General features: G+C 39.3%; 1 protein-coding gene across 1 annotated transcript in view; it reads right to left on the minus strand.

The window, feature by feature from the left end:
- The window catches only part of CORO2B (coronin 2B), a 159,958-nt gene that overhangs the window by 34,910 nt on the left and 111,725 nt on the right, over positions 1 to 13,323 (minus strand). The window contains exons 5-6 of the mRNA XM_053718500.1: positions 8,854 to 9,018; positions 6,708 to 6,824 (exon numbers count right to left, since the gene is read on the minus strand). Coding sequence (XP_053574475.1) covers positions 6,708 to 6,824; positions 8,854 to 9,018 — 282 coding nt within the window. The remainder of the gene's footprint in view (positions 1 to 6,707; positions 6,825 to 8,853; positions 9,019 to 13,323) is intronic.

Raw genomic sequence — 13,323 nt, forward strand, 5'->3', positions numbered from 1 at the left:
CTATATCTGTTTCCCATTTTAGCATTAGCGTATTCTTAGAGTGTCTTCTCATTTCTTGTATGGAGATATATAGTCTAGAAATTGCTTTCTTAGGTCTAGTCGTCGCTGTACATAATTGCTCCAGAACAGTTTGTCGGTTATGTGTCGGGTGTTTAGCTGTGTGCGTACGTACAGCTGAGGTTATCTGGAGATATAGGAACCAGTGTAGTGGGATGGGGTCTAGTTTCTGTCGTAACTGAGTGAAGGTCAGCAGCGCGCCCTGTGAGTAAAGGTCCGCTACCCTGTACAGCCCCTTGTTTTCCCATTTTTGGATCTGTTTTTTAAACTCTTCACTAACGATGTATTTTAGAGGTATTATTTTTGAGTATGAGAAAATAATTTTCTCTGATTGCTTTGATGAAGGCCATTGCTGTTTGGTGATTAGTGTGATTTTGTTCCTATAGATATCGTGTCCAGTGAACAAGTCACTGCACCAGAGAATGCCGTCTGGTGTTTCCTGACCAGCCATCTCCGCCTCCAGGGCAGGCCAGAGGATATCTACCTGTTATCTGCCAATGATTGAGTCTTGTGCCAATCTAGCAGCTCTGTAGTAGTCAAGTAAATTAGGGGCACCCACCCCACCCAGTTGTCTATGCTTGTTTAGAATATGATGTGGAATTCTCGGATGTCTATTGTCTCGTAAGAACCTATTTATATCTCTCTGCAGATTATCTATGTCAGCAACATTAATTTTAATTGGAAGCACCCTAAACAAGTAAAGTATCCTTGGTAGGATTGTCATCTTAATAGCGGAGAGCCTCCCGTACCAAGAAAAGCCCATCTTTTTCCATTTCCCTAGGTCAGATCTGATTGTTTTGAACAGGGGAGTATAGTTTGTTTCGTATAATTTTGAGGAATGTGATCTCAATTTTATTCCTAGATATTTTAGTCCGTCCGGTACCCATCTAAAGTCAAAGTTCGCCTCTATCAGTTTAATAGTGTGTTTTGGGATAGAGATGGGAAGTGCCTCACATTTATCTGCGTTGATTTTATAGCCTGAAATCTGAGAGAATAAATGTATTGCTTGGTATACGTAAGGCAATGTGTGAAGTGGTTTCGAGATGGTAAGTAGTACGTCATCCGCGAACAGGGTGATCTTGTGGTGCAGCTTCCCAATCTCTAGGCCAACTATGTCAGTAGAGTTTCGTATGTAAGCAGCTAGTGGTTCTATGCATATTGCAAAGATTAGGGGGGAAAGAGGGCAGCCTTGTCTCGTCCCATTTAGGATAGATATATTGCTTGATTGGTGTCCTATTGCTCTAACATAAGCTGTGGGTGACGAGTATAAACCCATAATGGCCTTCAAAAAATTACCTTCAAATCCCAGTTCCGAGAGCAAGGTTAGCATATATTTCCAATCCACCCTGTCAAATGCCTTCTCCGCGTCCAGTGATAGGATCAGAGAAGGCACTTTTCGGTCCTGTAGGAAATCTATCACCGATATCATCTTTCTAATGTTGTCTGGGGCTTCCCTATCCTTAATAAATCCTACTTGGTCTGGGTGGATGATGCGAGGCAAGATATGCTTCAGTCTATTGGCCAGGATTTTTGTGACTATCTTGACATCCTGATTAATAAGGGATATGGGCCTATAACTACTACAAAGACTGGGATTTTTCCCCTGTTTTGGTATAACCACAATCTTAGCTCTAAGAAGGTCAGTAGGTATCTTGCCCCCTTCCATTATATGGTTCGCAAACACCACTAAATGGGGAACTAGAGCCTCACGAAATGCCTTATAGTATTCCCCAGGAAATCCATCAGGTCCTGGAGCTTTACCTGGCTTGAGGTCTTTTATAGCTGAGATCACCTCAGCTCTTGTGATCTTGGCATTTAGGGCATCTCTGGTCTCGTCGTCTATCGGTGTCATTTTAGCTTTTTGCAAAAAGGAGTCAAAAACTGCCTTTGTCGTAGGATTATGGAGTACCTTTGTGCCATCATATAACTGACTATAGAATCGGGAGAAGGTGTCAACAATTTCCTGAGGGTGTGTGGTTATGCGACCAGTTGGTGTTTGAATGTTTGGTATAGCGAGAGATTGGCATTCATCTCTGATCTTCTTTGCCAAGTATTTGTCAGGCTTATTGGCAAAGACAAAGTAGTTTGCTTTCAATCTGTGTGCAGCTTTTACAGATTGTTCATTTAGTATGGATTGTAGAGTTTGTCTCTTGCCAATCAACTCAGTTAATATGGCCTTAGAACCATTCAACTTGTGTAACTTTTCAAGAGAAGTAATTTCAGTATTTAAGTGTGTAATAAGAGCCTCTTTCTTCTTTTTATATAGTGCTTTCTCTTTTATTAGTATTCCTCTTACTACTGCCTTGTGTGCTGCCCAGGGTGTAATAGGGTCTTCCGTAGAGTTTACATTGATCTGCCAATATTCTTTTAAGTTATTTAAGATTCTGTCTTTGACAAGTGGGTCTTTGGTACAAAATGAGTCATATGTCCATGTCTTTGCTCTTTTTGGGTCTGAAAGATCACCTAAGGTGAGCAGTGTCAAGGAATGGTCAGACCACACACATGGGTGGATGTCTATAGAGTGTACTACTGGCTGCAGAATCTGGCTAGTGAACACATAGTCTATCTTTGAGTAGCTATCATGGGCCGATGAATAATAAGTGGTACTCCCATCCCCCCCGTTTAGGTGTTTCCAGGTATCTTGTAGTGTGTGTTGGCCTAATACCTCCCAAATGTTTCTAGCCATTACTCTTTGCCTTTGTTTCTTCCTAGACTGTTGAGTGAGTGTTTGTTTAGTCAGCGCCTGGAGGTCGATGTTAAAATCCCCTGCTAATATTATTCTCATTCTAGACCAACCTGTTAACATATTGGAAAGGGTGTTAAAAAACTTATCTTGTTGTTCATTGGGGGCATATATATTACATAGGAGAATCTCAGCGGTCCCAATTTGTCCAAACACCAATAGGTATCTGCCCTCTTTGTCTGATATGGTCTCTTTGTGGATAAATGGCAATGTGGAGTGTATTAAGATAGAGACACCTCTTTTTTTTGAGTCTAACACAGAGTGAAACTGCGTTGGTTAATCTCTTGCCCAATATTTGGGAATAGTATCTTTTAAAAAATGAGTCTCCTGAAGATAGATAATATTAGCCTTCAGCCTTCTGTAATTTGACATAGCTGTCCTTCTCTTAATATCTGTGTTTAATCCTCTCGCATTGTGCGAGATCAAGACTATCCTAGGTAAAGACATTCCACTGGGTAAGATAATTCTGTATACTATTTCTACTCTGAGACAATAACCAACCACTGGTTCCTACGGGCATAGATGAGGTGCTCAATTTTCTCTGGGCCAGTGAACCTAACTGCCTTTCTAGGGCCCAACCTTTCTGTAATAGGTCTTCCCTTGGTAAACTTATGCTAGTCGTACAATGTTTCATGCATTTAGATGGTAAAAACATATAACAAAACAATAACAATAACAGTTGATATTGATTAAACTTTTGAATACACATATATCAAAAACTAACACATAGTAATTGCGCTGCGCAGCCTCAACAGGAGGGGCTTGCTTAACACAGTTTCATGTGAGTGAAGTACATAAGTCAGACCCTTAGGTCTGGTACCTGTGTGACCTCACGGTCATCGTTAGTGTCCTCCGGGAGTAGATACTCCTGAATTTGGGTCTGTAGAAAATATAGCTCAGGTCTTGGGTTTTTTCTTAGTCACTGTCCTCCATTTTTCTCTTTGGGGCTTCCCTCTGGATGAAGATGGTGCAGAGGAGGGGTGCGTTGTTTCTGTAGCTGTAATCTCAGGTGGTTCAAGATCTAGAAATTTGCAGAACTCCGGAATCTCCTCAATGGTTTTAATAGTAGTTATTTTGCCATTGCGGCTCACCTGGAGAGCAAAGGGAAAACCCCAACGGTATTGTATATTGTTCTTTCTTAGAAGGAGAGTTAGAGGTCTCATAGCAAATCTTCTTTGTAGTGTTTTGACACAGAGGTCTTGAAAAAATTGGATTATGTTGCCCTGGAACTTGAATGTGGGATTCTGTCTGGCGGCTATTAAGATTTTTTCTCTGTCAGGAAATCTAAGGAGCTTGATGATGACATCTCTCGGTGGTTGGTCTGGCTTGGGTTTAGCCCTTAGGGCCCTATGAGCTCTTTCAATTGGATATTCAGCATCTGTTGGACTTCCAAGAATAGCGTGAAATAGCTGTTGGAGATAGTTGTGAAGGTCCTCTGCTCCTACAGTCTCAGGAATTCCCTTAAGCCTAATATTAGAGCGTCGGCTTCTATTCTCCATATCTTCTATTTTTTCTTCTAATTCGGAGATGGTTTGGGATTGAAAGGCAAGGGATTTGGAGACTGTCGCCACTTCTTCTCCCATTTCATCTGTAGCCGATTCTAATGAGTCTACTCTGTTCCCCAGTTCCAGGATCTCAGTTTTAATTTCTGTGAGGCTGTTAGTAACTGTAGTTTGAAAGCTGTCAATTTTCCCCCACAGTTTTTCAAAGTTAGAGGTTATATCTTGTTTAGATACCAGGACTCGTAGGTCAGCTTTAGTTACAGGAGTGAGATCCTCAGCATTTTCTTCATTCTCAGATTCCATATCCTCCTCAGTGTCCGCCATGTTGTGATCTTGAGATTTAGGAGTTCTAGATGATTTAAAGAAAGCGTCTACTGGTAAGGATTTCATCCCCTTATCTCCTTTAGAGCCCTTTCTCGTAGCCATGGTAATTGTAGTGGTAGTTTAATTGTGTTATCCTGATCTTGTGCCAGTACTTTAGTGTCTGTATCCAAGAAGCTTTTCTTGCTATTGAGACCTCTATTAGGTTGTCAGATATCTCTCATCCCCTTCACTCACACTATAATTCACTTCACTCAATTAAAATGTTCATTGATCTTCTGTATGCTGTCTGTCTCCTCTTATGAAGCATATAGGCATGTTTGTCATGAAAAACAGCATAAGCCAGAGAAACTGTGTACTGTTGTGAAAATAGTGGTGAAGCGTGAGCTATATTGTGGCTTCCCTGTCAGACTGCACAGGCAATATTGTTTAAGTGTCTAAATCATTGCATACTTTGTTATGTTTATTGAGGCCTCACATACAATATCCAGGATAATAAGTGCGAGTTTGATAGGCCCTCTCCTACCCTGGGGAGAGTGTCTGCACTAGACAAAGTCGGGCAAGGGAAAAAGGATATGACCTGCTGGCACTCCGTCCAGCAGGAAATGGTGGGGAGAGAGAGCCTTACAGTCTTAATATGGTGCTGCACTTATCCTGTGTTCCCCCCTCCTTCCCAGTCTGCACGGACTAAATTAATTGCATGGGCAGGAGCCCAACAATCACTCCTTAAAGTACTTGGCGGCAGTGGATAGACTAAGAAGAGGTTCACTTGCCCACCACCCAGTCCTCTGTATCTATAGGAGTTGCGGTCTCCAGACAGGCCGCGAGGAGGGGTTTGTAGCGTCTGTATGACAGAGCCTAAAAATGGCGGATCTTCGCGCCAAGAAAAAGGAGGAAGCCCCGGGCAATCTCAGATGCTCCAGCCAGCCCACCTGCAGGTTTAGCGTAAGTCTTTTTGTGTGAAAGTTTTTTTGGCAGGTCTGGGGGAGTCTCAAGTCTCAACTTGCGGTGCTGTGTCAGGGTGTTTGGTACCTTAATTGGCGCTTGCACTAGCGCAGGGTCTGAGCGGGTCCTCTCTTCGTCCCGGTCGTTGCTTGGTGCCTGTGTGCTATTCCGGAGCGGAGCCCCGACCCTCCGGAAAGCAGCACAGGCGTTGTCCACAGGATCCCTGGTGTTACCGTGAGGCTGTGGGATCCGATCTGTGTGAATTGGCTTCAGAGTTTTAGCAATGCTCTGCAAATTCTTCCCTCAGTTGCGAGTTGCAAAGTTGGATTTTCCCCTAAATTATTTACCCCACTGATTTTTCTGTAGTTCTTTGGGGTTATGGGGTCAGTTTGATGATTACTTGGATGATAATTAGTAGTTTTTTTAGCAATATAGTAATGGAGCTCTTAATGGAGACGTCTTCTCAGCTAGGCAGTTTCTTATTGTTTTATTTAAAGGGACAGTCTAGGCCAAAATAAACTTTCATGATTCAGATAGGGCATGTAATTTTAAACAATTTTCCCATTTACTTTTATCACCAATTTTGCTTTGTTCTCTTGGTATTCTTAGTTGAAAGCTTAACCTAGGAGGTTCATATGCTAATTTCTTAGACCTTGAAGGCCACCTCTTTTCAGAATGCATTTTAACAGTTTTTCACCACTAGAGGGTGTTAGTTCACGTATTTCATATAGATAACACTGTGCTCGTGCACGTGAAGTTATCTGGGAGCAGGCACTGATTGGCTAGACTGCAAGTCTGTCAAAAGAACTGAAATAAAGGGGCAGTTTGCAGAGGCTTAGAAACAAGATAATCACAGAGGTTAAAAGTATATTATTATAACTGTGTTGGTTATGCAAAACTGGGGAATGGGTAATAAAGGGATTATCTATCTTTTAAAACAATAACAATTCTGGTGTAGACTGTCCCTTTAAATGAATTGTATCCATGGACAGCGCTGCAGAATATGTTGGCGCTTCAAAAATAAAGTATAATAATAAAATAATAATAATATGATGCTGGCACCACTTATGCTTGTTTGGTACTATCCTATATCATTAAATATACATTATTTTTTAAAGGCAGGTGCTACTATGTCTTACCTGATCCCATAATGCTATCTGCCTGGTGTTCCACCTGGAGACACCTGTAGTGAGTAGTCGCTTCATGTCCCCAAGAAATACGACTCGAGTCACCTTGTGATTCTTACAGCTGGCTTCCTATTAGATGGGCAAGAGGACACCATTATAATATGGTCTATTGGAAGAAGGTGGTTGCATTGTCATAGCAGAATTTATATATTTTGTATAATTTAAGTTTGTTTACAAAAAAGTAGATACATTGCAAATTGAAAATTGAGCACAGCTATGTAATAAAGAGTTATCTTTGTATTTTTGCCCAAATAAAGAATACTTGCAAGGTATGTGTCGGAGTGTGGTGGTTCTAGGAGGTGCAGGCAGCTGCTATGTACTCCCATTCAATACTTTAACACCCCCTCAATCCTTAATTGGACAGTTACCCACTTTGCAAAGCAAATACTTTTTTTAAGGTTCAGTAAACTAAAAGGGAACTAAACTATGTGGGCACAAGTCGTCCCTATCAGCCATTCAGCATTATATATATCTTCAGTCTTTGCTAAACAACAAAATAATTACCATAGGGAGGATGAATGAATATTTAATGTAAGGGGAATACAATATGATAGCAGACTTGCTAATATTTGCGGCTATTAAGGGACATTGTAATGTAAACGTTTCTACCATTTAGGGCTAGATTGCACATGGTGCATTAACTGTTGCATGCAAACAATAAGGGGTTTATCACGGGTGTTTGCGCGCATCGGGTTTATGCACGTATTACTAGTTGAAAGTAAATGCGATCGCTCATGTTTATTTGTGTGTAGATATTATTTATGTATCTATATGTATATATATGTATTAATAGACATATATACACATATAGACACATAAATACATATGAACACACATATAGGGGTCAATTTATTAATGTGCGAGCGCCTAAGCGGACATGATACAATGTAGCGTATCATGTCCGCTGCACAACGATAAATGCAGACAGCATACGCTGTCTGCATTTATCATTGCACCAGCAGTTCTTGTGAACTGCTGGTGCAATTCCGCCCCTTGCAAATTCCTGGCCAATCAGCCGCTAGCAGAGGGTGTCAATCAACCCGATCGTATTCGATTGGCTCGATTTCTGTCCGCCGCCTCAGAGCAGGCGGACAGCTTATGGAGCAGCGGTCTTTAGATAAACTGACCCCATAGACATATAAATAAGGGCATTGGAGCCCTTTGCAGTCAAGTAGCTGAAAACATGAAAATTCATATTTATGTGATATATTAATATTTAATAAAGGTTTTAACTATGTATTTACTGCAAATATTTCACATTCCAATCTTCTTCAAATCTGGGAATATATTCTAAGTATTTTTAAATATATATTACTACATATCTGTCTATCTATATATATATATATATATAACATTAAGATATATATAGAAATATTTATTTAAGAATAAATAAAACATATACTTCTATGTGAAGAACATTGGAATGTGAAATATTCATATTTTCATGTTGGGTTAGCACACTTGAGAAAATTTGATCGGATTTGCATGCGAGTAGGGTTTTAGTTTTTTTTTTTTCCACTTTTCACTCTCCATTGACTTCTATAGGGGAATATGTTAATGAAGTCGTGATATTCTAACTTCGGCTTTCTGCACGCATCAGGTTAGTGCACAAGAGAAAACTTTTTACGGTACCCGACAAGAGACAGCAGCAGAAATCACCCTCTCAGTGGGTGTGTGGGAGAGAGCCCAGCCCATTTGAAATGGTGTTCCTGCAGCTTTTTTGAATACAATTACATTTTAGCAGCTATTTTCCAGAATACACTGTCCCTTTAATGGGGGTGAAGCCTTTTTTATTAACATCCCTTCGTAAGGAAAGGGGCAGCTGCCCATAACCTGGCTGTTTTGCCTCCATGTAGTCTCTTTATATAAAAGTGAACGATTCAGAGCATACTTTTCCCTTAAACAATACAAGATGACCACTAAAGTATTGCACATTTGCTAAGCAGTTGGCAGTGTAGACAGGAAGTAGGCAAAATGACACTTTTGAATGCATGGGGAGAACTGTTATTTAAAAACCCTAGAGTTTTGGTTTTTCTCCATGAACAGTATCTAGGCATCTGAGCTTTATTTGTATAATTGTGTGTTCTGTGTCCATCACCTGGAGCACTTTCCCTGAGCGAGGTTCCAGTACACGTAATTTCTTGTCCTTACAAGTGGTGGCCAACAGACTCCCATCGGTGTTAAAGGACATACAGAGAATGACATCAGTGTGACAGTCAATCATCTTTACTGCCTCTCCCACTTCTAGATTCCAAATAAGGATCTGTGAAGACAGCGAGGAACTTTCAAGGTGTGTTATATATATTACAGAAGCAATTGGTATATAGGCCTATAAAATGTAATAATACAGTATAATATCATTTATTTTCTCATTATAATTGTATATTTACTATGTATATTTATATTTATATGTACAATAAAAAAGAGGTCCTATTCACATTGTTATTATACAACAAGCATGACTGAAAATCCACCTGCTGAACCTGCAAGAAATGTTAACATAATCTTTAGCCTGCTGGCTTATTTACTCAATCAGCTGGCTACAGTAGATTTCAAGTTTAGTAAAAAAATATATGTTAAAAAACAGATTGTGTTAAAGGCAGGAAACAACTTACTTGTTTTCTTGCAAAATGAACACTTATAAATTCTCAGTGTAGCCCCTTCCTACAGCTAGATAAGTGAGCATATATGTTGATAAGTTACAGGGATATTAAACAGTCTGTTTCATTGTTATAATAAAAAAGCACTAAGCAGTATCTTTTACTTAAAGGACCACTCACTGCACTAGAATTACATCATTAACAAGTACATAATACCAAGGAAATGCAATAGCACTTACTCTGAGTTTCAAATAAGCAGTAGATTTTTTTCTGACAAATTTATTTTTCCTCCCATATGGGGGCCCCCTGTATCATGTGACAGACATCAGCCAATCACAGACTAGTATACGAATACCCTGTGAGTTTGTGCACATGCTCACTAGGATCTTGTTCCCCAGAAAATGTGAACATAAAAAGACTGTGCAAAATCTGATAATGGAAGTAAATCAGAAACAGCTAGATTACAAGTTTGGCGTTATGAGTGAAAAAGCATTGTTATGCTTCATAACGCTGCTTTATCCCTAACGTTGCTATTAGAAGTCTTACAGGTATAGGTGTACCGCACACCTTTTTTGCCGTCACGCAACGCCAGTACCGCATTTTTTTTTTAAAAAAAAAAGTATTTTTTCAATGGGACTTCCATAGCGCTGGTATTACGAGTTTGCCTGGGAGGCCAAAAAGTGAGCGGTACAATCTGTAACCACAAGATTCGTACCGCCATCTAAAGTCTGTAGTTATGAGTAAACTAAAGTGTTAAAAAGTACACTAACACCCATAAACTACCTATAACCCTAAACCAAGGCCCTCCTGCATCGCAAACACTATAATAAATTTATTAACCCCTAATCTGCCGCTCTGGACATCGCCGCCACTATTAAAAATTATTAACCCCTATTCCGCCGCTCCCCGACATCGTCGCCACTATAATAAACCTATTAACCCCTAAACCGCCACCCTCCCGCATCACTACATAAATATATTAACCCCTAAACCTAACCCTAACGTAACCCTAACCCTAACACCCCCTAACTTAAATATAATTAAAATAAATCTAAATAAAACTTACAATTATTACCTAAATAACCTATTTAACACTAAATACATACTTGTGAAATAAAACCTAAGCTAGCTACACTATAACTAATAGTTATATTGTAGATAGCTTAGGTTTTATTTTTATTTCACAGGTAAGTTTGTATTTATTTTAACTAGGTAGGCTAGTTAGTAAATAGTTATTAACTATTTACTAACTACCTAGTTAAATTGTGCACGATTTCCCCGTTAGACATCAATGGGGACCCTGCGATCGCGGAAACAAAAGCTCCGTAACGCAGCCCCATTGATGTCTATGGTGAAAGAAAAAGCCATGTTTAAACCTAACACCCTAACATAAAAGCCACGTCTAAACACCCCTAATCTGCTGCCCCGACATCGCCGCCACCTACATAATGTTATTAACCCCTAATCTGCTGCCCCTAACATTGCCGCCACCTACATAATGTTATTAAACCCCTAATCTGCTGCCCCTAACATCGCCGCCACCTTAATACACTTATTAACCCCTAAACCTCTGGCCTCCCACATCACTAACACTACATAAATATATTAACCCCTAAACCTAACCCTAACGTAACCCTGAACCTAACCCTAACTTAATATAATTTAAATAAATCTAAATAAAACTTAATCAAATACAGTTATCTAAATTACAAAAAAAAATAAACACTAAATTACACAAAATAAAAAACGAAATGATCAAAAATAAAAATGAATTACTCCTAATCTAATAGCCCTATCAAAATAAAAAAGCCCCCCGAAAATAAAAAAAACTAGCCTACACTAAACTGCCAATAGCCCTTAAAAGGACCTTTTGTGGGGCATTGCCCCAAAGAAATCAGCTCTTTTACCTGTAAAAAAAAATACAAACAACTCCCAACAGTAAAACCCACCACCCACACAACCAAACCCCCAAATAAAATTCTATTTAAATAAACCTAAGCTAACCATTGCCCTGAAAAGGGCATTTGGATGGGCATTGCACTTTAAAAGGGTATTTAGCTCTTTTACAGTGCCCAAACCCTAAGCTAAAAATAAAACCCACCAAATAAACCCTTAAAAAAACACTAACCCCCGACGATCCATTTACAGTTTTCTCATCCAGGTGGCAGAAGTCTTCATCCAAGCGGGCAGAAGTCTTCATCCAAGCGGGCAGAAGTTTTCATCAAGACGGCATCTTCTATCTTCATCCATCCGGCGCGGAGGGGGTCCATCTTCAAGACATCCGGCGCGGAGCATGCTCTTCTGGAATAGCCAATAGAATGCGAGCTCAATTCTATTGGCTGATTGGATCAGCTAATAGGATGAAACTTTAATTTTTCCCCCTTTAATTCCTATTGGCTGATAGAATTCTATCAGCCAATCGTAATTTAAGGGATGCCATTTTGGATGACGTCACTTAAAGGGAAAACTTAATTCTACAGCGACTATTGTAAGAAGAGGATGCTCCGTGCCAGATCATTTTGTTTTTTATTTTGTGCAATTTAGTGTTTTTTTTTTTTTTTGTAATTTAGATAATTGTATCTGATTATTTTTTTATTTTTTTTATTGTAACGTTAGTTTTTAGTGTAAGGCAGGTTAGGTTTTATTTTACAGGTAACTTTGCATTTATTTTAACTAGGTTAATAACTATTTACTAACTAGTCTACCTAGTTAAAATAAATACAAACTTACCTGTGAAATAAAAATAAAACCTAAGCTAGCTACAATATAACTATTAGTTATATTGTAGCTAGCTTAGGTTTCATTTCACAAATAATTATGTATAGATTAGGGGTTAATAACATTATGTAGGTGGCGGCGATGTCGGGGGCAGCAGATTAGGGGTGTTTAGACGTGGTTTTTATGTTAGGGTGTTAGGTTTAAACATAACTTTTTCTTTCCCCATAGACATCAATGGGGCTGCGTTACGGAGCTTTTGTTTCCACGATCGCAGGTGTTAGGCTTTTTTTTAGCCGACTCTCCCCATTGATGTCTAACGGGGAAATCGTGCAAGATTTAAATAGGTAGTTAGTAAATAGTTAATAGCTATTTACTAACTAGTCTACCTAGTTAAAATAAATACAAATTTACCTGTGAAATAAAAATAAAACCTAAGCTAGCTACAATATAACTATTAGTTATATTGTAGCTAGCTTAGGTTTTATTTCACAGTTAAGTATGCATTTAGTTTTAAATAGGTTATTTAGGTAATAATTGTAAGTTTTATTTAGATTTATTTTAATTATATTTAAGTTAGGGTGTGTTAGGGTTAAGGTTAGGTTCGGGGTTACGTTAGGGCTAGGTTTAGGGGTTAATATATTTATGTAGTGTTCGTGATGTGGGAGGCCAGAGGTTTAGGGGTTAATAAGTGTATTTAGGTGGCGGCGATGTTAGGGGCAGCAGATTAAGGGTTAATAACATTATGTAGGTGGCGGCATTGTCTGGGGCAGCAGATTAGGGGTGTTTAGATGTGGTTTTTATGTTAGGGTGTTAGGTTTAAACATAACTTTTTCTTTCCCCATAGACATCAATGGGGCTGCGTTACGGAGCTTTTTTTTCCTCAATTGCAGGTGTTAGGCGTTTTTTTAGCCGACTCTCCCCATTGATGTCTATGGGGAAATCGTGCACGAGCACGTCCACGTCAAAACACTGTTTGTATTTGGGTGAGGTATTGAGCTCAACGCCACCATATCGCCCGCACAAGCCGGGGTTTACAAAACCTGTAATAGCAGCGCTATAGGGAGGTAAAATACCGCAGCTTTTGTGGCGGTCGTTAATTTCCCTATAGCGCTCAAAACTCGTAATCTAGCTGATTGTGTCTTAAAACTGCATGTTCTATCTGAATCGTAAATGTTTATTTTGACTTGTGTGTCTCTTTAATAGAAATCATTGCAATATGTATTATTCATCATTTTAAAAGGATCTTGCCT

Source organism: Bombina bombina, chromosome 6, assembly GCF_027579735.1.
Source record: "Bombina bombina isolate aBomBom1 chromosome 6, aBomBom1.pri, whole genome shotgun sequence".
Classification (NCBI taxonomy): domain Eukaryota; kingdom Metazoa; phylum Chordata; class Amphibia; order Anura; family Bombinatoridae; genus Bombina; species Bombina bombina.